The sequence below is a fragment of the Staurois parvus genome, unplaced genomic scaffold, assembly GCF_062004578.1.
Source record: "Staurois parvus isolate SC_StPar_1 unplaced genomic scaffold, SC_StPar_1.0 ptg001441l, whole genome shotgun sequence".
Taxonomy (NCBI): domain Eukaryota; kingdom Metazoa; phylum Chordata; class Amphibia; order Anura; family Ranidae; genus Staurois; species Staurois parvus.
The window spans coordinates 298,763-326,116 of NW_028319237.1; the positions used below are offsets into that span (position 1 = coordinate 298,763).

The 27,354-nt window shown below is 43.5% G+C and overlaps 1 protein-coding gene across 1 annotated transcript in view; it reads right to left on the minus strand.

Moving 5' to 3' along the window:
• LOC149435961 (voltage-gated potassium channel KCNC1-like) overlaps positions 1-27,354 on the minus strand; it is a 122,726-nt gene that overhangs the window by 17,035 nt on the left and 78,337 nt on the right. The window contains exons 3-4 of the mRNA XM_089662218.1: positions 19,447-19,641; positions 18,303-18,341 (exon numbers count right to left, since the gene is read on the minus strand). Of these exons, the coding sequence (XP_089518344.1) occupies positions 18,304-18,341; positions 19,447-19,641 (233 nt within the window). The 3' untranslated portion in view covers position 18,303. The remainder of the gene's footprint in view (positions 1-18,302; positions 18,342-19,446; positions 19,642-27,354) is intronic.

The window sequence follows — 27,354 nt, forward strand, 5'->3', positions numbered from 1 at the left end:
CAAACTGTGCCTTTGTTGTAACTGGTAACCATCCATATTCCCACCGTACACGTTCTTGGAAAAAACTCTAGGATACCCGGTGCTGCAGCAACCACCAGCTGGAAGCTGGATCATAAATGTTACAATGGAGATATATGGCAGCACACCACAGATCTTCAGTTGAGTCCAAATGTTTGGGGTTTTTTTTAAGCATGATCACATCACAAACAAGAGAGTGTGATGATGTGATTACGTGCCTGACGAAGGGGTCCTGCGTGACTCTGGAACTTTGCACTCTCTTGTTTGTGATGTGATTGAGCGTCAATAGAAAAAAGTTTGTACTCTACTTCGGGGCAGCACAGTGGCTAAATGGTTAGCACTTCCACTTGGCAGCACTAGGGTCGTTGGTTCAAATCCCAACCACAGCACCACCTGCCTGGAGTTTGCATGTTCTCCCTGTGCCTGCGTGGGTTTCCTCCTACACTCCAAAGACATGCTGGTAGGTGAATTGGATCCTGTCTAAATTGTCCCTAGTATGTGTATGTATGAGTGTGAGTTAGGGACCTTAGATTGTACACCCCTTGAGGGATCAGATGCTGTCCAGCCTGTACTGTCATCCCTGCAAGGAGAGGAGAGAAAGCCACCTCACAGACCTGGGGAGGTGAAATCCCCGCCGCCTTCTCTCCTGTCCTTGCAGAGATGACAGTACGACTAGACAGCATCTGCTTGGTCAGCACCGTCCATGTGATGGTGCTGACCAATCAAAATCCCTCTACCCCGAACTGATTGAACTAGATGGACTTTTGCCTTTTTTCAGTCAGACTAACTATGAACTGTCATCCCTGCAAGGAGAGGAGAAAAAGTGGTAGGGATTTCAAATCCCCGGACCCGTGAAGCGGCCTCCTCTACTCTTCTACTGCTGAGAATAGGGATCATCTGCTTCCATAGTATATATTCCCGCACGCCTACTCTGCACTCAGCATGAGATCCCTACAGAGAGGTTTCCCGCACCTCTCCAGTGCTATGACACGCCTGGGTTCACACAGGAGCAGTGGGGAAACCGCATGCAATCTGGACAGGAATCACAGTCCTCTTCAAATCACATGCTAATCTTTGTGGTGCAATTTGTATTGACGCAAAGTATCGGTTTCTGGTATCGGGAGTATTTTCACGAGTGCGAGTACTTGTGAGAATATCTGGTATATGTGGGCAGCACAGTGGCTAAATGGTTAGCGCTTCCGCCTGGCAGTGCTAGGGTCATTGGTTCAAATCCCAACCACAGCACCACCTGCCTGGAGTTTGCATGTTCTCCCTGTGCCTGCGTGGGTTTCCTCCTACACTCCAAAGACATGCTGGTAGGTGAATTGGATCCTGTCTAAATTGTCCCTAGTATGTGTATGTATGAGTGTGAGTTAGGGACCTTAGATTGTACACCCCTTGAGGGTTAGGGACAGGGGTGGACTGACAACTCATGGGGCCCTCGGGCAATAGGGGATCATGGGGCCCCTGTGTCCTTGCCCACACCCAAAAAAGCCTATAAAAAGGTACCAGGGGCATTTCATGGGGCCCCCTACTGACTCCAGGCCCTTGGGCAGTGCCTGAGTGATTGAATGGTCAGTCCGTCCCTGGTTAGGGACTGAAGTGAATATACAATATATATGTAAAGTGCTGCGTAAATTGACAGCGCTATATAAGTACCTGAAATAAATAAATAATACTTGAAGTTCCGCAGTGTGCTGGCAAATATCTCCATTTTGCTGTAACTGCTTTGCCATTACTATGGGCAACATAATATATAATGATTAATAACAACAGGGAGCATAAAGCCCCATAAACACAGGCCAAATATTGGCCAAAATCAGCCGCAACAGTAGAAACCGGCCAAAATGTGGCCCATGTGTACCTGTCCTTGTCCAACAGAAGTCAATCTCACGACAGGCTTGTCGAATGAGCATGCTGTAAAACCAGCAGCCGATGAGCATCCGATTAGCGCTTTCAGCCAATGGCTTGCGAGCCCTAACCATTGTGTTCTGGCAGAGGTGGGGGGTCCCTTGTCAGACCGCAATAGCTCAGCGAGGAGATCACTATACTAACATTTTTATTACAGCCCACTGGGTTGAACGAAAAAAAAACTTAGCGTGTGTACCAGGCATAGGACCTTTTCATAAGAAATGAGGCAATTGAAGTTGGGAAACCAAATGGGAAGGCTTGAAAGGTGCAAGTATCTGATTCAGCCCACGTGCATCACTGGAGATATATGGCAGCACACCACAGATCTTCAGATCTTCAGTTGAGTCCAAATGTTTGGGTTTTTTTTTAAGCATGATCACATCACAAACAAGAGAGTGTGACGATGTGATTACATGCCTGACGAAGGGGTCCTGCGTGACTCTGGAACATTGCACTCTCTTCTTTGTCATGTGATTGAGCTTCAATAAAAAAAGTTTGTACTCTACTTGAAGTTCTGCATTGTGCTGGCAAATATCTCCATTTTGCTGTAACTGCTTTGCCATTACTATGGGCAACATATTATATAATTATACAAACTGTGCCTTTGTTGTAACTGGTAACCATCCATATTCCCACCGTACACGTTCTTGGAAAAAGCTCTAGGATACCCGGTGCTGTAGCAACCACCAGCTGGAAACTGGATCATAAATGTTACAATGGAGATATATGGCAGCACACCACAGATCTTCAGATCTTCAGTTGAGTCCAATGGCTTGCGAGCCCTAACCGTTGTGTTCTGGCGGAGGTGGGGGGTCCGTTGTCAGACCACAATAGCTCAGCGAGGAGATCACTATACTAACATTTTTATTACAGCCCACTGGGTTGAACGAAAAAAAAACTTAGCGTGTGTACCAGGCATAGGACCTTTTCATAAGAAATGCGGCAGTTGAAGTTGGGAAACCAAATGGGAAGGCTTGAAAGGTGCAAGTATCTGATTCAGCCCACATGCATCACTTGCAAACCTGAGATATCAGCTTTGAGCGGATTGACCTTTTAAACTAAAACCAAACAAAATCTGAGCATGACACTGACTGCTTGTACAGTACTTTATTTTCATATTCCAATGTCACCTGAGATAAGACGTTTGCATTTTGCTTTACGGGGCAGTTTGTATACCCACTAGATGTCTGCTAAAACAGTGATCCTTCTTCCCTACTGTACTGTCCTCTGGTCAGGCTTCGATCCCCAGAAAATACAGCACAGAAAGAATGCATACTTCTCACAGTAATGACATATCCACCAACCTGACCCACTACCATTCTTCATTAATTACAAGTGGTCAACACACTATATCCAATATGGACTACTTAAAGCATGTGATGTTAGCTACAGTAGGTGGACCTGACTTGCCTCGAAATGCTGGCACTGATAAGTCAGCTTCAGGGATTAATCAGAGCTAAGAAGAAACAAAATAAACAACACACACACAAAACACACAAATAAAGAACGGAAAATGAACTAAATATCATCATTTTCAAAAAAGGTAGAACAAATACAGAAATTTTAAATTTTTTTTAAATGTTTATATTGGAAAACTGATTTTACTATGTACTTGGTCACCTTCGCAGCCTGTTCAATAAGGCAGAGGGCAAAGTACAGCAACCCATAGCAACCAATCACCTTGCATTGACCTGACTTTGGCAAGCTGAAATGCATTCGGTTGTTATGGGTTACTGTACATTAGCATTGCTTTTTCACTAGTTTAATGAATCAGCTTGTTCATGACTTATATAATAGCTAAGCAAAGAAATGGAATACAGTAACCCATAGCAGCCATAATGAAGTCATCTCTTTTGCAAAAAAAAAAAAAATTTTTTTAATGATCACTGGACAGTGAAAAGACTTTGGATATGTCTACCCACATAGGCCTACACAGGGGCGGACTGACAACTCATGGAGCCCCCGGGCAATAGGGAATCATGGGGCCCCTGTGTCCTTGCCCAAACTCAAAAAAGCGTATGAAAAAGGTACCAGGGGAATCTCATGGGGCCCCCTACTGACCCCGGGCCCTCGGGCAGTGCCCAAGTTTCCAAATGGTCAGTCCGCCCCTGGGCCTTCATGATCATATAAATAACACATGTATACATGTTTATGTGATCAGCAGACAACTAGACATGTGCACACTTTTGGAATCATTTGTTAATTGAAGAATTTTGTTTCGTCATAGTCGTTATGTTGAACCAATTCGTTTTCGAAATTCGTTACATTTGTTTCGTAAATTCGTTGGTCTGGGTGGATTAAAAAAATTTTGCAGTTTTTCCGTAAGATTGCTATATAATCGATGTATTATTGAATCAGAAGGATTTGATATTTTCAGACGCTAGTCCAACCCACCAAGGGGAAAGCTATGAGCTAATAGGATAAAATGGCCTGGTGCCATGTTTATCTGAATTAATGAATGGAAAGAAATTCAGATCCATTCGTTATCCAAATCCAAATTATCGAACGAATTCAAAAATTTTATTAATTTCCCCATGCGCCCGAACTACTATCGCATCATGTGACGTCATCTGAATGGACTGAATGTACAGTATATGTCCTTCTGTCCTTTCAGCCCCAGGTCCAATTGCTGACAAACTCAGGTAGACTCCACCTCCGCAACATCTCCAAGATACGACCGTTCCTAACCCCGGAAACCACTAAGCAACTCATTCACTCCCTTATTATATCACGCCTCGACTACTGTAACTCCCTCCTCATTGGCCGACCTCAACGCAGGCTATCCCCACTCCAGTTGATCATGAATGCTGCTGACAGACTCATTCACCTTACTAACCGCTCTGTATCTGCCACCCCTCTCTGCCAATCCCTTCACTGGCTTCCAATTGCCCAACAGATAAAATTCAAAACACTAACACTGACGTATAAAGCCGTTCATAACACTGCCCCAAATTACATCACCGACCTTGTCTCTAAATACCACCCAAACCGTACTCTCCGTTCCTCGCAGGACCTCCTACTCTCTAGCTCCCTTGTCTCCTCCTCTCATTCTCGTCTCTAGGATTTCTCAAGGGCTTCACCCATCCTCTGGAACTCCCTACCCCAATCTATCAGGCTATCACCTACTCTGCTCACCTTTAGGCACACTCTGAAAACCCACCTCTTCAGGGAAGCCTACCCCGACCCCAGCTAAATACTGGAATCCTCTACCCTTCCTACCACTCCATCCCCCACAGCTAACTACCTCTTGTACCACTATCCCCTCCCTCCTAGATTGTAAGCTCCAAGGAGCAGGGCCCTTTAATCCCTCTTGTATTGAACTGTATTCTTACTGTACTGTCTCCCTCCATAATGTAAAGCGCTGAGTAAACTCTCGGCGCTATATAAGTCCTGTATAATAATAATAATGTGTTATTTTTGTAATATTTTTTTTTATTTGTTGCCATTTTTTCTGTGCCCATTCAGAGATCTGGACACTACTGAATCTCTGAAAATGAAATTTTTGTTTGAAAAACAAATCAAAATGAAACGCACCTTAGATCCAGATCTCAACAAATTTAAGTCAGCAAATAGCCTCTTATTCAGGAAGAATTTGAATTCCATTGAGAGAACTGTCTCAATGAAAAGGCAAGAATGGCATTTGCTCTGCACTTACATTGTCTACACCTTTTCATCATCATCCAAAAAGGGGCCCGTATATTCAATGTAAGATCTCCATATACAGTATGCTAGACAAACCAACTGCCTCTAAGAAAATTGGGACTTTTTAGGCACTATACAAAACAGCAAAATATAGATAAAAGTCAAATACATTTTACTTATACAAAGTCCTTAAACCATAATAAAGTAACAGGCTGACACTATGACATATCACATCACCAAGAAGTGTTGACTCCAATTATTCCAGACATGACAGAATATCAAATTATCAACATATTCTTTATTATTGTGGTAGCATTGTGGGATTTTCCAGATGCATTCCAAACTTTTCCTCAGGGGAAGGAGCACATTATTGCAAATATGTGCAGACAAGACAATTTATCAGCCATAAAAAAAAAATAGTCCTCATCATGGGATTCAGGAAAGCCACAACCGACCACAGAAGGAGCAACATGACCCACAAGGGCTGCAGTATGTTGGAGAATCACTTGGGTGTTTAAACATGGCACAACTACAGGATGTGAGAAAGAACAAATTTGGACTCATGTCCAGGGGTGGACTGACAAGTCATGGGGCCCCCGGGAATTAGGGGATCATGGGGCCCCTGTGTCCTTGCCCAAACTCAATAAAGCCTATGAAAAATGTACCAGGGGCATCTCATGGGGCCCCCTACTGACCCCGGGCCCTCGGGCAGTGCCCGAGTTTCCAAATGGTCAGTCCGCCCCTGCTCATGTCCATTCACAACTGACATTTCAGCTATAGGCAGCCTTTCTCATCCTTTTAACCTCACCGGAACCCATAAAATCAGATCTTGGGGAACCCCTGCTCAAACCAGTCCATGAGGGATCAGAGAGAAAAATGGCCTTGGTCAGTGGGAAGAATGACCCCTTTCAGTGGTGGTTGGAGTACCACCCATACAGACAGCTAAAAAGTAGACAGGTGCTTTTCGATTTGTTTTTCAGACGAAAATTAGATTTTCTGAGATTCCTATACATCCAACAAACATGGACATAGTATTGAATATCAATGAATCAAAAAATTGCATTCATTTCATTCTGATGATAGTAGTTCAGGCCCATGGGGAAATGAATTCAATATTTAAATTTGTTCAATGGAACAAATTCATTCATTCATTTCATTTGGATGCACACGGCACCAGTTGAACGTCCAATCAACTCATGCCATTTCTCATGGTGGGTTTGACTAGCATCCAAAAATATTGAATCCTTCCGATTCAAATCCGTCTGATTCGATAATATACTGTATACAATATATAGCAATCTTTCAGAGAAACTGCAAAATGTTTTCAAATCCACCCGGACCAACGAATATATGAAATGAATGCTGAAGATACAAAACAAATTCCGAAAACGAATCGGGACAACATAATGAATATAATGAAACAAAATTCTTCAATGAATGAATGCATCCAAAACGAAACGAAAATTTCCAGCATGCACAGGTCTACTAAAAAGATCACTGGTGCCATGATGCTGGCTTTGCCAAGTGGCATTGGCCCTGGAATTATGCAGGCCCCAGCAAATAGGAGACCAATCAACCACAAAACAAGGAATCCCTAACATTCTCTGGAGGTACCCTATGATTCCACGGAACCTTGTTTGGGAATGGCTGCCCTATGGATTCTTAAGCCCAGTGCTTAACTTTTCAGCATTAGGGCATATGACTAGTTATGCAGCAGGATCTTACTGTTAGGACCAGGGCCTGATCTAGGGGGGTGCTGGGGTGGGCTCTGCCCCCAGATTTTAATTGTGCCCCCCAGGTCCCTTAGAGTGCATGAGCCAGTCTTATGCAGACAGTTGATGTACGAAGGCACTCTGATGGGGACAGTCCATGTAAGGGGGGCACTCTGATAGGGACACCGTATTTAAGGGAGCACTCTGATGGGGATAACTGATCATACGTAAGGGGTCTCTGATGGGGACCCTGATGTAAAGAGGCACTCTGATGGGGACACTTGATGTAAGTGGGCACTCTGACAGGGACCCTGATGTAAAGGGCACTCTGACAGGGACCCTAATGTAAGAGGGAACTCTGATGGAGACATCTGATCTAAGGGGGTACTCTAATGGGGACACTTGATGAAAGAGCGTACTCTAATGGGGACCCTGGTGTAAGGGGGCCCTCTGATGGAGCCACCTGATGTAAGGGGGTACTTTAATGGGGATCTTGATTTAAGGGGGCACTCTGATTGGGATATCTGATGTAAGGAGGGCACTCTGATGGGGACCTGGATATAAGGGGGCACAGGTTTTGTTTATTCATCCTATTCTGTTGATAGGTAAATCCGTACTAGTGTTTCCCAGGATATGACACTGTGACAGACTGTCAGTGACTCACACACAATGTTGACATTCTGCCCCCTGACTTTATTTACTGCACCCCCAGATCAGATAGGCTAGGTTGGGACAGACAAGTTGTTTAGAAATTGTGGAAGTTTTATTCTGCTGTGAAGATGGCTAAACATCTCAGAGTTCTTGGCTTTACTTTTTGCCAACACATAGGGGTTGAATTACTAAAGCTAGGTAGTGTGAAATCTGGTGCCGTTATACATGGTAGCCAATCAGTTTCTAACTTCAGCTTCTTTAATTAATCTTTGACCAAAAAAGAACTAAAGTCTTAAAGTGAAGCTGTTTTGCAGCCTCCCCAGCTGCACTCTCTTACCCTTTGCACCTCTGTCGCTATGTTTGGCATGGAGGCGGGGGGACTTATACTTGGTACTTCCATGTATATTAAGCATGTTACTCACGCCCCTAACTATTACGTGCTTGGCGATTGGTTGCTCAGGCACCCGGTGGTGTCTAAAAGCAGACAAAGAGCCTTTAGCTTGGAGCTTGCGCAGCTCTTCCTCTCTTTACTTCTGATCAGGAGCGGACTGACCATTTGGAAACTCGGGCACTGCCCGAGGGCCCAGGGTCAGTAGGGGGCCCCATGAGATGCCCCTGGTACCTTTTTCATAAGCTTTTTTGAGTTTGGGCAAGGACACATGGGCCCCATGATACACTATTGCCCGGGGGCCCCATGAATTGTCAATCCACCACCGCTTCTGATAGCTGATTGGAATAATATATACTTTCATAAGTGATGTGAGATGGCTGCCTCTTATGGCCTCCTTCCTAAAAAGCTAGTTGTCTGGCTTCAATACTTTGAACTCTAAGACCTGGAACAAGCATAAAGCAAATTAATGAACTTTTCTAAGACAGGTTTTTTGAGTGAACCTGTTGCCCTGCATGGGCAAAGCACAGGTTCACATCAAACTCTCATTATACATTTTCCATAGAGGAGCTTTTTTCTTCTCCTGTATGGTTTGACATCTGTCACTTGAACAGGAAGTAAGGGGAAATTCTAAAGCCAGCAATAAAATCTTATGAAAGGTTAAAAGCTGTTTTTGCTCTAGTGGGCAGCACAGTGGCTAAATGGTTAGCACTTCCACTGGGCAGTACTAGGGTCATTGGTTCAAATCCCAGCGATGGCACCACCTGCCTGGAGCTTGCATGTTCTCCCTGTGCCTGTGTGGGTTTCCTCCCGCACTCCAAAGGCATGCTGGTAGGTTAATTGGCTCATGTCTAAATTATCACTAGTATGTGTATGAATGTTAGTTAGGGACCTTAGATTGTACACCCCTTGAGGGTTAGGGACTGATGTGAATGTGAAATATATATATGTATGTAAAGCACTGCATAAATTGACAGTGCTATATAAGTACTTGAAATAAATAAATAGTAAAAAATGTGAATTTTACTGTTGGCTGTGTCACTATTGAAGGAATATCACTAACTTCCTGTTCTACTTGACACCTGTCAAATAGACATTTGAATATTTCCCTCTACACTTTGCATTGTCCCAAATGTTCCCAAATGAGCACACATTTGACGCCAGTTGTAATCCTTCCTCAATCTATCCAATACAAAAAGGACAGTTTTGGCTCCGTTCTTCAGTGTTTTTGTAGTAAGTAGTATGAAAGAAAATCTATTAGTAAGAGTAAGAATACTTCATAATGGCTGCATCAGGTTGGTGGACCTCCAATCTCAAATGAAAAGTTTCCTCCACTAAAGACCCTGAGACGAAGAAGCCTGCAGCTGATTCAAAATCTACTAGAAATAACAGTTTTGGGTGGACTGACCTTTTATCAATCATAATAAAGAAGCTGAAAAACTGTAAAAATGTAGCATAGCTCTAGTGGGGCAGGTTCCTCATCGAGAAAGAGGGTCGGTGAGGAATCTGTCTATCTTTGCAACCTGGCGGCAGATTAAATTTTTCCACAAAACCAACATTTGAAAGCAAAACATGTAGGGTGAAAATCTGTTGCCTGTCTATGCAGAAAATTGAATAACTGTTAATTGGTTACAGAGAATTTTTGCATTAAACAACAAGGGGCTTCAGAGGTGCTTCTTAATGACCCATTATTGACTCCTACAGACCTGGCTGTCTTATACACCGCTCAGATCTGTTGCATTATTTCCAGCTACGTAGCTGGGTAGACTGCCCATATGGTAAGTTGATGTATGGTTCTATCTTTACCTATCCTTTACACTTTCCTTGGGCAACATACATTTCTTTATTGTTAACGTAACAACAACATGGATTTGAAATGATCCATAGCTAAAACTGATACATGGTAATTCTTGATCTCCAGTATATGCCAGTTACAGCAAGTCGATAATATCAAATGAGCGTTGTTTGGATATTATCACATGGTGCCTTGGCTATTGTACAATGGTAACTTGAATTAGGAAGACAGATGGTGCCGCACTGCATCTGTTTCCATCTACAACTTGCCAACATTGAGGGTTATTGAGGAATGATCTGAGCTTGTTATATTGCATCCAAAGGCTTGCTAGATACCGCAGTTCCTAAGCAGCTCAGCATGCACTATTCACATGTTGCCTTTGAGCATCAGATCATTGGATAACCAGAATTTAGTAAATGAAGTATGAGGAAAATGGAGTTTGGATCCATACTTGGGTGGTGCCACTCAGGGCTTCGTAATAAAGTGTCTAAATGAGGAACTGTGTTGCTCATAGCAAACGCTGTCAGATTTCCCCCATTCAGATGCTCAGGGTGGGTTGTAAAATTAAAGGGAGAACCTGATATGTTGCTGCAGAAAAACAGATAACTCTGATTTCAGACACTTTCAATAATATAGTCTATTTTTACCAGTATGTATGCATGTTTAAAGAGGCTCTCCAACAAGTTACACTCTTTCCACAGAGAGGCCTTGTTCAGCAATGTAAAGCCCTCAGGTCAAGGCTGTTTGGATCCCCATGCCTTATCTGGAAAAAAAAAACATGCTAATACTGACTTTGGGAGGTGCTATGACAGATTTTGAACTCTTTCTTTCTATTTCTATGCAATTATGGGCACTTTACGTAACAGCCAGTCCTTACCATGGCTGATTTCACATAAGGGCTTTGAATTCTCCCAGGTCCTGTAAAAGTTTATGGGTTGATGGTTGCAAAACACTGAACAGCCTCTCTGTGAAAAAAGAAGGAACTTTGTCTTTGCGAGCACCTTTAAGGGTCAGTACATCTAGAACAGATATTTCAGTTTTGGGTAGAAGATGGCCTGCTAAGTGACTCCTCAGCACTATATCTCCAATGGATCTCCAATGGAGGTAGATCTCTACACTCATGTTTTCAGCTCCGTCCACTTGCCATGGCCTTTACAAGGGGGTCTTGCTCTTCTTGGTTTATTTGTATGTTGTGCAGAATGCACTGGGGGGGGGGGAATAAGACTCATTCTGCAGCAAGAAGAGTGGGGTGCTGAGGCAATGATAAGAGGAAGGTTGCTAATTCAGTGAACCCAAGGGCACCCATAACCAAAATACCCTAGCCCTTCGATGCACTGACCATTTAGGTATCCCCAGCCAAAAAATCACTGTCAATATGGATCTAGGCAGTATGGGAAAGGTTATCTGGTGCATTGCAGGAACAGAAGTGAGCCAGGTTTGTCATTCAGGAGGGTGAGAAAAGGGAATTCCCCTTCATGCTACTCACCCCTAAGGCATCATGCATCCTACTGCTTGATCCATGTGGCTGCATTGGCATTGAGGTCATGCAGGAGGTCAACGTCTTGTTTGTACCAGTCGTCGTGCTGAGGTGATGGAGTGCAGGCGTTGACAGCTGAAGAGCGAAGGGCGCAGGCAATGACAATGAAACATGGATGAGAATGAACATAAACAAACAAAAAAAAAAGAAATGCTTTAATGTAGATGACTTCATAAAAGATGCCCTGTCCCCCTCCTCCCAGCATGTGTGTCAGCCTCTGAAAGACTGCTACATTCTATCTGTTAAAAATCCTATAGGATACACAGGATCACATCCTTTTAATAAAATTAGATATGAAGGAATAAATGAACCTCCATTAAAGATTAAATAACTACCACAACTACTACAAAGCTATTGTGTCATTTAATATCATTTTATTAAAAAAATTACCTTTCCATTTCAGTTTTTTGCATAGAGGATTTCCCCAAGTCACCTCTAGGTCAGTTATTTGTTGAGCAGTAGTGTTACCCTGTTAGTTTTTTTGACCCATATATTCATATGCAGAGTCCAGTAGGTAGTGGGTGGCCTCAGTTAGAGGGATCAAGGTAGAGGTGTAGTGGGTGGCTTCAAGGTAGAAGGGTCTCGGTTGTAGGTAAATGCAGGCAAAACCCTGATAGGTCAAGGGAGTCCTGACTTTTTTTGTGAATCTGTAAGTTAGGAAGTAGGAATTAACTATGTTTTGGACTTAAATGGTCTATTCTCTCAAAACTGATATTTAATATATACTTGTAGACTAAATCGCCCATTGATTCTTGTATCTCTTGGGTCTCAAGCTTTGGAAATTAGGCTATACATGTAACAAATGTTATGATTGTTGTAGTAGATGTACCTTTTCCTGAATACAATGTTTATTGTGGACCAAATGGTAATTATAGGACTTGGTATTGTTGAAACATATCAGTGGTTTTGGTTTTCTATGTTTGAGATCATGGATAAACATTATTTTATTCAAGAATATCTACTGTGTCAGCTATTTCTTTTGACAGTGAGAGTACATGGCATCCCCATTTGGTGGTTTGGCTCAGGAAATTGTTGAATTGTAAAAAAGTTATCTACATTTGGAAGATCTGCTGCCTCTGATGGCATGGGACATGGTGTCTTACTGCTACAGTTTCTATACTATCAGAGAAATTTGAAAGCATACAAGAAAACCAAAGACCACTATAAGCACTGCAGGATATAGGTAGAGAGATCTCAAAGCCAGAGTCCCCAACAGATGTTAGAAGCTACCAAGGGATTAAATATGATGGTATCTCTTTAAATCTAAAACATCAGGGGACAAATTCAGTTCATCCTTTAACCAAAAAGGAAACTAGCAACCTTACCCCTTAAAAAGTATGTTCCAGGATAAAATGGTACAGGCACTGAGTTTTGCTGTTAAAGAGATATTTCACACAAAACTGATATTTCCATATTGGGTAGCTGGTGGAGATTAAACCCCCAAATGATTTATTACAAATCTCCAAGACTCTTAAGGTGAGATTTATGTGCTTGGTTTCCCAGGTCTGCACATCTTCCATGGCCATAATGTTGGAGTATCTTTTTATTGGAAATTTCTTTTATATTACAGTACAACAGAGATTCAACAGAGAAGAGTTATTTGGGAGAAGATCCAGGAAATATGAAGACACTGCAGAAACTAAGAGAGGTAAGAAGTCAGAAGATGAATTAGCCCATCACACCAATACTTGAAATACCAGTTTTGAATGAACGTTAAGGCATTAAAAAACTTATTTGAAGTACTTTGTATATGGTAATAAATGGTCATCTGGATTAGTGTGGGTCTGGTAAGAATTTTTAGTTAGAGGACATGCAGTGAAAGGGATAGCATTTATGACAATCAATTAAATCTCCAATTGGTCATGAAAAATTTCTACTGAGGATCAGGTGTACACAAAAAAACCTTGCAGTATCAGAATAAGTAAAAGTTCCATGTATAACTGTCCAGTTGGCATGGCTCAACTGAGCTGACACTAAATGCCTTCCAGTTTCAGACTAAGTAAGAGTCTCATCCATACAACTGCCCAGTTGGCATGGCTCAACTGAGCTTACACTAAAAACCTTTAAGTCTCAGACTAAGTAAGAGTCCCATCCAGACAACTGCCCAGTTGGCATGGCTCAGTTTAGTTTACACTAAAAACCTTCCATTCTCAGACTATGTAAGAGTCCCATCCATACAACTGCCCAGTTAGCATGGCTCAGTTTAGCTTACACTAAAAACCTTCCATTCTCAGACTAAGTAAGAGTCCCATCCAGACAACTGCCCAGTTAGCATGGCTCAGTTTAGCTTACACTAAAAACCTTCCATTCTCAGACTATGTAAGAGTCCCATCCATACAACCACCCAGTTGGCATGGCTCAATTGAGCTTACACTAAAAACCTTCCAATATCAGATTTAATAGGAGTCCCATCCATATAACTGCCCAGTTGGCATGGCTCAGTTGAGCTTACACTAAAAACTTTCCAGTCTCAGACTAAGTAAGAGTCCCATCCATATAACTGTCCAGTTGGCATGGCTCAATTGAGCTTACATTAAAAATCTTCCAATATCTGATAAAATAAGAGTCCCGTCCATATAACTGCCCAGTTGACATGGTTCAACTGAGCTAACGCTAGAAACCTTCCAGTCTCAGATTAAGTAAGAGTCCCATTCATATAACTGCCCAGTTGGCCTGACTCAACTGAGCTTACGCTAAAAACCTTCCAATATCCAACTAAATAAGAATCCCCTCCATACAACTGCCCAGTTGGCCTGACTAAACAGAGCTTACAATAAAAACCTTCCAATATCTGCTTAAATATCAGTCCCATCCATATAACTGGCGAGCTGGCATGGCTCAACTGAACTTACACTAAAAACCATCCAGTCTCAGACTATGCAAGAGTCCCATCCATATAACTGCCCAGTTGGCATGGCTCAACTGAGCCTACACTAAAAACCTTCCAATAATCGATTAAATAAGAGTCCCATCCATATACCTGCCCAGCTGGCATGGTTCAACTGAGCTTACACTAAATACCTTCCAGTTTCAGAACAAGTAAGATTCCCATCCATATAACTGCCCAGTTGACGTGGCTCAACTGAGCTTACACTAAAAACCTCCCAGTTGTCAGATTAAGTAAGAGTCCCATCCATATAATTGCCCAGTTGGCCTGGCTCAAATGAGCTTACTAATTAAGGCAGAGCAGTGAGCAATGATGATGCACAGAGTGCTGCAACTAATAGCAACCAATCAGGTTTTATCTTTTATCAGCCTGAAGGGAAACTGTCATTCATTTATAACAACTACCTGTGTTTGAGCTAATATTGTAAAACTTGACTGATGGCAATTTTTTTTACATAACCTACATGGTTTATATGCTTACTTTGCCACATTTGATAAAATCCTGTTGACAAATCTTAATCCATAGACTGAGACAATGATAAAAAAAAAAAACAAATAAGGAACTAAGTTCGATTATCATACAAGAAACAGAAAATGTATATGTAGTAAGCAACTGCATCATATGTATATAATTAAAAATTACAACTGTAGGCAAGTTTTTAATATTGACAAATGTTGTTAATTTGCCTTGCATTAAAGTATACCTGTTTGTGAGATTAAATGTATTAGATTGCTAATACCCCTGCAAAGTTGGCCTCTGAGAGGCAACTGAGCATGCCTTAATAGCCATGAGCCTCCCAAGTGACCAGAAACCCAGGATGTTCTATAATGTAAATCTGTTCTTTGCTGCATCCCAGGGCTCAGAATTGGTTAGCGCCAATCGAGACGAGAGAGAAGAGGAAGGTGGTCAACGTCTACTTCAAAAGCGGATGTCAAAATCTGCAGATCAGAGCACCTTGGGGTTCGTAGCTACTGGGACACATCTGAAGATATCCAAAGCTGGTCTCAGACAGCTCAAGGTGTCTACTTTGCAGTACTACTATTAGTTTAATCTCACTATAGGTGTTTTGTAAGCTGATTGCTTTTACAAATTTTATCTAGAAAACCTTTAGGAGTCTAGATTTCCTCAAAAGTGTTGTGAAAGATAACTTCTGATTGGTTGCTGTGGGTGGTCATACGTTGATCATTGCTATACAGCAACGTATGGGTCATCTCTTGGTCTTTGGGGACTTGCATAGTAAACTGGGAAATCTGGAGGAAAAGGGCTTCTGTAGAACAGCTCCTTATCAAGTAAACAAACATACTTCCCATTTGCATACAGCTACATATAAAAAACATGCACCATGTGCAGGTGTAAAGGAAGATGTTCAAGCACACAAACAAGCAGAGCTTAAATACATAATGGTTCACACATTGGGACAAATGTATTGGTCTGACGTTTGGGATGAAATAGGCAAAATACTTGGTTGGCTGACATAATTTGTATTTTTTCGTTTTTTTGGTAAATAAATTACCCCCCGCCCCCATACAACACCAGCCTGTCTTGCCTGTGGCTGTAGGGCCATAAGTGTGCAGGACCATCGTAACTACAAGGCTTCCTATCAAAGGGGAAAAAATTGATGCTATGTACACCTTTTTTGCATTCCAGGCCTAGTCAGAATGTTTGTACAAAAACACAACTGTTGCTGGAGAGACATGTGACCGCTCTCAATGGACAGGAGTAAGTGAACATTTTCTCAGCATACTACCTTAAGCAGTGGGGGAATATGAAAAGGTGGTCCTAAATACTAACAAAATTGGTTAATCCACTATGTGAAGAAGCCCACATCCAAAATAATGTTAACCCACGATAAATGCTTAATGGCTCCTGCTCAGGCTAACAAGGTCTGATGAGTTGGATGGCGTTGACTGGTGAGGGCGCAGGCTGGGGAAAGGTTTGTCCAGACCCAAACTTGCTGTAGAAATACGAAGAGGTAGACCATGGCACATCGGCGGCACACCTTGCTCAACCCGAGTAGTTAGCAGGTAAAAGCAGCCTCAGCTTGATTCACCAAAGCCAAGCCCCCAACATGTTTCGTCCCCCGGGGCTTAATCAACGGGGGTGGGTGTAACGGAACAAGGGAAAAAGGGAGCAGGTAGCTTTGAACTTTGGTATGCTTTTGTTACTACAGTTGTTTGTGAGTATACATCTACTTTTGAATTAAAAAAGTTACTTACCAGGTATTGCAGTAGGCTAGTTTTTCAATTGTTTTACAGTGTTTCTCCTGGGTTTCCCTGACCCTTAGAGGGTGGCAAAGCCTGTGCCGGCACTGGATGTGCTAAGTACCTGATATTCATCCATCATCAGTACACCACTCTTGAGCGCATGGGGATTTTTGTCTTTTCTACTGTAACATGTTGGGGGCATGGCTTGGATGGATTGAGCTGAGGCTGCTTTTACCAGCTGGGCGAGGTATGCGGTAGCTGGGCTATCTCTACCTATTTCTACAAATAATGTTGAATTATGTTATTTGAAAACCCATTTATGTTGTTTTTTTACTTACATATGTTAACACTGTGCTATGGGGACTTACCAGTTCAGTGGAGAGGGGTTGGTAACTTACCTGCTTCCACAACAGGGTAGGTAAGTGACATATAGACCCTTTCACTTTCCATATCTCCTTCCTTGGGGAAGGTAATGGTCCAATAGAGGTCAATGTCTTTCATCACTAGCTGCTTTTTGTGTGTGTATGTGTGTGTGGTTTTTTAAAGCGATAACTGGTGGGTTTGGACAATAATAAATCAATGTCTACCAAAATTTTGGAGAATTCTCCCTGTTGTGTTGCACATCATCATAAATCTACTATACACACTCGGCATGCTTAATTTAGTAACATAGCACAATTAGAAATGCAGTAAACCACAAAAGCAAATCACCTTTTAGCAATGTTGGTTAGTCTAAAGAAAGCTGACTTGTAATTGGTTGCTTTTGGCTACCGCACAATACTGCTCTCAGACCTTTGCTTAATAAAAAGCCAATAAAACACTTCCCCAATGGGAGCTATGTTTGGCCGTAGAGCAGTGGTTCTCAACCTGTGGGTCGTGACCCCTTTGGGGGTCGAACGACCCTTTCACAGGGGTCCCCTAAGACCATCAGAAAACACATATTTCCGATGTGTAAAGAGCAGCTACTGTGTAGAAAGCAGCTGCTGTGTTGAAAGCAGCTACTCTGTTAAAAGCAGCTACTGTGTTGAAAGCAGCTACTGTGTTGAAAGCAGCTACTGTGTTGAAAGCAGCTACTGTGTTGAAAGCAGCAGTATTGGAGGTAAAACGACACTCATGAATTATAATTACTGGGTAAATAATGTTATGTTTGGGGGTCACCACAACATGAGGAACCGTATTAAAGGGTCACGGCATTAGGAAGGTTGAGAACCACTGCTGTAGAGTCATTTATTTTTATCAGAAGAGGCTTAGTGGGTATGGTTTATGGCTTGGCCAGGGGAAAGGCTTAATGGAGAATATGCATTGTGATGTGTAGACGCGCATACATACACACACACACACACGCACGTGCGCACACACATCCTACAGAGCCATACAGTCATGTCCATACTGGTCTCTTGCATAAAAGCTCAACCTACCATGCTGGTAACAGCATGACAAAAATATGAGTATGCTGCCTCACGTAGCTGTAGTGCATATAGAAAGATTTTGATACATGTAGCAAAATCTACTGGGAATGCAAATAATAACAATAATAAACATATACAGCAGTAAAACCTCAGTCAGATATCGGGCCATTATGATCTGTCACATGAGCTGAAAAACAAAAAGAGCAAAAAAAAAAAAAAAAACACAAAGGTCGAAGGACATAACACAGAACATGAACATATGAACGGCTTGTTTGGCATTTCTGCTTTTTTTCACATATAAACATTGAAACAATAGACAATACGTTGTATGAACATGTTGTCCCAGCTTTGGGTACAGCTATGGAATTCACGCAATTGAGTTATAACTATATTGTAATCATTTGCTATCGATCTCTGAACACTTGTTGCTTTCATCCCAACCATCATATTTCACCTGAAGACGGACTTTGAGCAAGCCAAGCCAACTTTCGGTGAAAATGCGGTAGTGACTAACAAACATCGGGGTCATTTTGCACCTCAAGGCTATGATCATTCATGATACAAAATCTTACATGCCAACAATCCCAGAGAAAATGAAACCCCGCCCCTGAGGTTCCCAGTTCCTACCCAGAAGCACTACCTGCTCAACAAAAGCCTTAACTTTTCCCATTTTTCTGTCAAGTCCCTCCTGCACGGCCAAAAGAGCCTGAAATTAGGATCTGCTGGCAAGTGTGAGCTATAAAAAAGTTTTTTTCCTTTTTTTTTGAGCAGCAAATTGAAAAATAGCCTGCTGGATGCTTTAAACATGCCCGATCTCAATTGTATGTCTTCCTTACTGTAAAAAATGAGATATTGCATGTTGCTTTTTTTTTTTTTTTTTTTTTTTTCCGTTGCTGAGCTGCTTCTGTTTGTCACAGATCTCCTCCAAGTTTCCTGACCACCATGGCATATACACAATCCAACAGATTACAGAAATTAAATGTACTATTTGTATTAGAGCAAACTACAGGAAGCAAAACCGCAGGGAAATGTTTGGCTATTTAGAATAAAACGGCCTGTAGCTCGCCTTGACATATCCCACTGGCGGACTATGGATGTGGCCGAAAGAAGGCAAATGAGATTTGAACCAGCAAGATCGAAGTTGTAGAAAGCAGGCCAGAGATATTTACTTTGCAAAGGAGATTCAAAGGGGGGGGGAATTCATATTTGTTTCAAGCCTTGCATTGGTGCGGATAGCTGTATAAATGAAAGTGAGCGATGGAGGTGGAGCAGTATGCATCAGAGGCAAATACCTTTGCGGATGTTGCCGTCTGGAGAATGTGCAAAGTCTCCGGTGGACAACAGGAAACAAGCTCGGTCACGATTGTATCTCTCTCTTGCACCTGGGGTAACGGGGGACTTTTCTTCGGGGGAGAGAGCCTGGTCTATTGTTGGGCAATCCTCGTTAGCCAGTGCAGCATTGGCAGCGTCACCGTTCTGTTTGGAGTCTTTAGGAACAGATTAAGAGAAGCAAATACAGGCAGAAACAAAGTTAGTATCACAAGGTAAGATAAGTGCATGCAAATATGTGTTTCCCCCTTTAATTCACCATATTGAATGCTTTCTCCATTGTGTGGTAAAGTGCATTTCCAACCATAGTTTTGGGTTTTGTTTTTTTTAAGTTTTAAAGTGGGAAAGAGTTGTAACCTCTGCCATGTTTTTATTACTGTCTATGTCCTTACCCTCCCACAGGGGCGGACTGACAAGTCATGGAGCCCCGGGCAATAGGGGATCATGGGGCCCCTGTGTTCTTGCCCAAACTCAAAAAAGCCTATTAAAAAGGCACCAGGGGCATCTCATGGGGCCCACTACTGAACCCGGGCCCTCGGGCAGTGCCCGAGTTTTCAAATGGTCAGTCCGCCCCTGATTAGGACAGATTGTTGTTACCCTATAGTAGAAAGTGTCTGAACAAGCACCTTCATGGCAGGGTCACCAGTTATTAGTTTAATAAAAGCTGCAGGTTTACAAATATTGAAAATTACGTTTGAAAAGACATTAATATGTTAAAAATGTATGCGAGATTTTAGTGATGGAGTTTGCATATCCTTTAAGCAAGAGCTGCGGAAATCATGAAATATTAGTGCATATAAGCCATATTTTTTTCTGGTTCAGACCTGCTTCGTTGCTATGCCATGATAAGGAGCAAATGAGGCTACAGATAGATAAAACATTAAAAAATATTTTTTTTTTACATAGATGTAGGCATAACAATGACATTTTTTCCATCTATACAGCGCTAATATATACTTTCATAAGTCAAATTACAAGTCTCATAAAGTGTCTATGCTTCAAAAGTGTCCATGTAACAGTTATCACATTTTTTTTTTTTTAAAAACTGCCTTCCCAACAAACCCATGACCAAGGTTTTAACCCTTTCTCACTCTGTTGAAAACACTTACAAAGTTTGGCTTTAAGAAAAACCCAAAAAAAAAACTACCTGTACTGTTGGATCCACTCATTGTTTTGATGGGCAGTTTTCCCTGAAGGTAACCGCTGCTTTTGTATTTTTTTTTTCCATGGAGTATTCCATTGACTTGATTGGGCTTAAAACATATTTTCTTTAAAGCGGAGCTTCACCCATTTTTTGAACCTCTTATAATAATGCCCATCCGCAGTGCAGTGCAAAGTAGATATTGTCCATTTTTTTAAAAATTTATAAATACCTTTTTTAAATGTAGTTTTCTGGCACTTCCTGTCCCAGCCACCTAGGCGGATACATCATCGGGTGATTTCCTAGGACTCCTGAGATATCGGCATCATCTATCCCAGGAGTCTTCAGGTAGCCTCGCTGTATTGAGGGGTTTTATCTTTTTTACCGCACTTGGCTTTGCTCCTTCCGGGTCCTTTATTGTGAACAGGTTGCTATAAGGCAGTGGCGTCCTGAGGCAGGTGCGGGGGGTGCGGTCCGCACCGGGTGACACCAACTGCACGTGGTGACACCGGATCGTCGGCTTTCTTTACAACTTACCTTTTCTTGGAGCAGGTCCGGTGTCACCCCGTATAGGTTGCATGCCGACGATCCCTGCAGGAGGTGAAACCGGACCCGCTCCAAGAAAAGGTAAGTTGTAAAGAATGCCGACGATCCCTGCAGGATGGATCAGATCTGCGGATTGGGGAGCATACTGGATCAGACTCCCATCCATTATGCTCAATCCGCAGATCTGATCCATCCTGCAGGGATCGTCGGCATTCTTTACAAATTACCTTTTCTTGGAGCGGGTCCGGTGTCACCCCGTATAGGTTGCATGCCGACGATCCCCGCAGGAGGTGAAACCGGACCCGCTCCAAGAAAAGGTAATTTGTAAAGAATGCCGACGATCCCCGCAGGATGGATTGGATCTGCGGATTGGGGAGCATACTGGATCGGACTCCCATTCATTATGCTCAATCTGCAGATCCTATCCATCCTGCGTGGATCGTCGGCTTTCTTTACAACTTACCTTTTCTTGGAGCGGGTCCGGTGTCACCCTCTATAGGTTGCATGCCGACGATCCCCGCAGGAGGTGAAACCGGACCCGCTCCACAAAAAGGTAAGTTGTAAAGCAAGCCGACGATCCCCGCAGGATGGATCGGATCTGCGGAGTGAGCATAATGGTTGGGAGTCCAATCCAGTGTGCTCCCCAATCCGCAGATCCGATCCATCCTGCGGGGATCGTCGGCATTCTTTACAACTTACCTTTTCTTGGAGCGGGTCTGGTTTCACCTCCTGCGGGGATCATCAGCATGCAACCTATACGGGGTGACACCGGACCCGCTCCAAGAAAAGGTAAGTTGTAAAGAAAGCCGATGATCCCCACAGGATGGATCGGATCTGCGGATTGAGCATAATGGATCGGACTCCCATCCATTATGCTCAATCTGCAGATCCGATCCATTCTGTTGGGATCGTCAGAGGGGGTTTCACCAACTGTTACCGCACCGGTGACACCAACCCTAGGGACGCCCCTGCTATAAGGACAGAGTGGGAATTTCTGCCACCGTCGAAAATTGCTATAGCAACCTGATGACAACACTGTGCGTCGGGCACTGTTACTCATGGGGTGCAAGCTGGGTAAACCAACTGCATAACAACCCGGAACTTACTGGTGCTGGCTTCAGATGCCCTCACCTAAGATGGCCACCACCAGCATTTAACCAGAGATTTGGCAAGTAAGCACTTCATGTACAATAATGACATTATCCAAGTTTAAAAAGCGTTTTTTAAGGAGCACGTGTATGTTTTTATTTCATTTTTCTTTAGTAGACTGTAGCTCCTCCTTAAGGAACATACCAGACTAAAATGTATAACGACCTTTAGCTCACTGTATATTTCCAAAATTATGACATAATATCTCACCTCAGCCAATTAAATAACATGAAATCTGTCTCTATCTTGAGTTGCTAAAACCAGCTAAAAGACATGCAGTGGACTGCCAGCACCATATACCGATGGGCCATAAAATGTATATTTGTTAGGAAAAGATCTCAGGGTACAATACATAGTCTATCCACACGGATAGGTGTATACATACATCCAAAGAACACAGCGTGATAATTATTAAAACAAACAGTATAAAGCATTCAATGTCAATAGTTCCAGTTATTAAGAAGGATAAATAACAGCGAAAAAATAAAATGCTTTCTAAACCGGGTACAAATATTGCCACCCCCAGACAGATGGAAGTTTATGGGCTTGTGCATGAGTTAAAGTGTTACTAAACCCCGGACCCTGCATTCACTATATCTGGTCTCCCAAGACCCTGCATTCACTATATCTGGTCTCCCCGGACCCTGCATTCACTATATCTGGTCTCCCCAGACCCTGCATTCACTATATCCGCTCTCCCCGGACCCTGCATTTACTATATCTGGTCTCCCAGAACCTTGCATTCACTATATCCGCTCTCCCCAGACCCTGCATTCACTATATCCGCTCTCCCCGGACCCTGCATTCACTATATCTGCTCTCCCAGGACCCTGCATTCACTATATCTGGTTTCCCCGGACCCTGCATTCACTAGATCTGGTCTCCCAGGACCCTGCATTCACTATATCTGGTCTCCCCAGACCCTGCATTCCCTATATCCGGTCTCCCTGGACCCTGCATTTACTATATCCGCTCTCCCCGGACCCTGCATTCACTATATCTGATCTCCCCGGACCCTGCATTCACTATATCTGGTCTCCCCGGACCCCGCATTCACTATATCTGATCTCCCCAGACCCTGCATTCACTATATCTGGTCTCCCCGGACCCTGCATTCACTATATCTGATCTCCCCAGACCCTGCATTCACTATATCTGATCTCCCCGGACCCTGCATTCACTATATCCGCTCTCCCCGGACCCTGCATTCACTATATCTGGTCTCCCCGGACCCTGCATTCACTATATCTGGTCTCCCACAGTATACACAACATGGAAATGCAATTATTTTAGTAAATATAAACTGCTAAATACCTTTTCTCATCAGCAGTATATAGCAGTCTTGTGACTTCTATCAGTGTCCAGCAGAGCACTGGTTAAAGCTTGCAGAAAGAGTTTTCATTTTTTCCCCCGATTATCCTTTGATGCTGCATAATCCATGACCCTCTGTCTGGACAGCACTGATTGGCCCTGTGCTGATCATATGCACTCTCTCAAGAATAAAACATTTCTAGCTATACACACCAAACTGAGCATGTGCAACTTTCCCCCATGGCTCTATTCTATCAGCAGAGAAGACAGGATCAAACAGCCTTTTTACATAATACAGGGGATTAACCCCTTAGATTCCACATGGAGTATAACAAGCATGCTTTACTGCATCTACAGACTGATTTTTCTGTTCTGGGTTTAGTAACACTTTATTTGACTTGTACTTGAGATACTTTTGAGGTTCTCCTGAATTCCTTCTGACCTGATTCCTCCCTCCCTCCTCCTGATTCACATCCCCTTGTAGATGGAAGAAAAGCAAACAAATGCCCATGTAAACACATTGCATAATGTGAGCCTATGTCAGGGAGCTATTCAGAACAAATGTGAGCATGCCCAGAGAAGAAGACGGCAAAACAATAATGTGCATGTGCTGAAAAAAAGACCTGACATAGTTGCCAATTGGCATAGAAATGGCTCACCTTTACACACACCCGCTGCTAGAAATGGCACCAAACACCCTATATAAGGACCGTGGCTGCTGGATGATCTTCAGCTATCAGTACTCCTTGCTCCTGTTATCTTGATCTCCTGTTACCAACCCAGCTTGTCTCTGGACCTTCTTGTTCTCAGACTCCTGTTCTTGCTCTAAAGGACTCTGCCTCTCCTGCCTTACCATGTGTGACTCTGGTCTGTTACCTGACTACCTGACTACCTGATTCCCGTGTATGACCTTGGCTTCTATCTTGACTATGCTACTTCAGCCTGGCCCTGCCAGTCAGACCACGCTTCTACCTCGGGTGCCAACCTACTTGTCCTACTGCATCTCCAAGGGCAACAGAAGTCCAGCCATCAGTCCTGACAGACCAGCTGACAGCTATCCGGTGGACTTCGCTGCAAGCAACCTCAGGCACCCATGCTTCTTTGACCCTTGCACTCCCTGTTCTCACCTCCAGAGGTGCTTTGTAATCCACCACAAAGGAAGCCCTCTCGTCAAGCCGGCCTCAGACCAGGTACCTGACACCCTAGTAGTCAGGCTACTGAACAATTCAGTTGATGGCTCAGGTTTTACAAGGGAAGCCCTCTCGTCAAGCCGGCCTCAGACCAGGTACCTGACACCCTAGTAGTCAGGCTACTGAACAATTCAGTTGATGGCTCAGGTTTTACAAGGGAAGCCCTCTCGTCAAGCCGGCCTCAGACCAGGTACCTGACACCCTAGTAGTCAGGCTACTGAACAATTCAGTTGATGGCTCAGGTTTTACACGGGAAGCCCTCTCGTCAAGCCGGCCTCAGACCAGGTACCTGACACCCTAGTAGTCAGGCTACTGAACAATTCAGTTGATGGCTCAGGTTTTACAAGGGAACCCCTCTCGTCAAGCCGGCCTCAGACCAGGTACCTGACACCTTAGTAGTCAGGCTACTGAACAATTCAGTTGATGGCTCAGGTTTTACACAGGAAGCCCTCTCGTCAAGCCGGCCTCAGACCAGGTACCTGACACCCTAGTAGTCAGGCTACTGAACAATTCAGTTGATGGCCCAGGTTTTACAAGGGAAGCCCTCTTGTCAAGCTGACCTCAGACCAGGTACCTGACACCCTAGTAGTCAGGCTACTGAACAATTCAGTTGATGGCTCAGGTTTTACAATGGAAGCCCTCTCGTCAAGCCGGCCTCAGACCAGGTACCTGACACCCTAGTAGTCAGGCTACTGAACAATTCAGTTGATGGCTCAGGTTTTACAAGGGAAGCCCTCTCGTCAAGCCGGCCTCAGACCAGGTACATGACACCCTAGTAGTCAGGCTACTGAACAATTCAGTTGATGGCTCAGGTTTTACAAGGGAAGCCCTCTCGTCAAGCCGGCCTCAGACCAGGTACATGACACCCTAGTAGTCAGGCTACTGAACAATTCAGTTGATGGCTCAGGTTTTACAAGGGAAGCCCTCTCGTCAAGCCGGCAGGCTACTGAACAATTCAGTTGATGGCTCGGGTTTTACAAGGGAAGCCCTCTCGTCAAGCCGGCCTCAGACCAGGTACCTGACACCCTAGTAGTCAGGCTACTGAACAATTCAGTTGATGGCTCAGGTTTTACATTAATCTTTTAGAAAATTGGCACATTATCTACAACGTTGTGAAGGGCAGCTTGCTCCTTGATAGTGGTATGTACTCTTACACACTCCTGTCCATTGGTCATTGAAGAGGGCAAGGGGGACAAAATGAGCACTGGTGGCATATGCCAGTGTTGCTTATCACAACTGAAAGAGCTTTCAGCCAATGGTGGTCAAAAACAGGACCAATAGCATCTCACTGCAAACGCCTAGTGCAGTACCACCATTCACGTTTATTGGATCCTAAAGACAACTGCATACTCACAAACATTGTAAGGAATAGGCGTATCAAACAACAACTCCAGCTATAAGGTGATGTTGTCTGACCATATATAACACAGCTGGAAGGCTGGCACGTTTCGGGGGGACTTGCCTTCTTCTTCAGAGATTTTGCAACCAGAAATGCTCATTTTTGTAGTTTGGGTTCTCTACAGGTACATTTAAACCACCTGCTTGTTTGCTGTGTGTCCATATACAAACGCACATGTACTTGTGTGACCATTTTATTAATTCAGGATGCACAATGTTGGTCTGGTTTGCTGAGCTTGCTGAAACCAGCTCATACCTTTTCCTCATACCTTCCACCCCATACTTAAAGCCTCCCGCAGATCTTTTTTCCTGCATTCTTCAGGTTGGTCTGGTGACATCATGGTTTGATTGACTAAAACTAGAGACTGCAAAATCTGGGGCAGCTGTGCATGGTAGCCAATCAACTTCTAACTTCAGCTTGTTCAATGAAGCGTTGACAAAAAAAAAAACCTGGAAGCTGATTGGTTTCTTTGCAGAGCTTCACCAGCTTTTTGCACTCTTCAATTTTAGTAAATCAACTCCCCATGGGTCTTTCCTCTTCTTCCTCAACTACAACAGTGATTGGTTTCCTTTCCTGGACTGAGCACCACTTACGTAATGATGTGGAAATGTCCAGGAGTGGAGAAAGCCCAGCCTGCATGATGAAACACCCCAAGGTGTCCATAGCAGCCTGGGCCCACAAGTTGGATGATACTGGCCATCATTCAACCACAAGACCCGCATCGACAGCAGGATGGAGTGAACCTACTATTGGGGACAGCACTAGACTGAAGGTGAGTATTGCAGCAAAAGTTTCAGTGTAGCCATTCATTTTTGTATTTGCTGTAAAATCTGGAGTTTCACATTAAGCAGGCCATTTAAAGAATCCCTTTTAGGTTTTGTGCTTCCCTAGGCAACACAAAAGTTGGTGCCCCCACAGAACTGACATTGACCAAGAACACCCCTGCCCTCCACCCAAGCCTTCCACTACCACTGCCCCCCATACACCAGCCACCATCCCCCATGATGAGCCAGAGAAAGACACTCACCTTCACAGCTCCGGACATCCCCAGGAATGAGGGTCAAGCCGTGCATACACCGTCATGAAACCCGCAGCATCTCTCGGAACCCACCAGGTCCCCATGCCATGTGTGTCC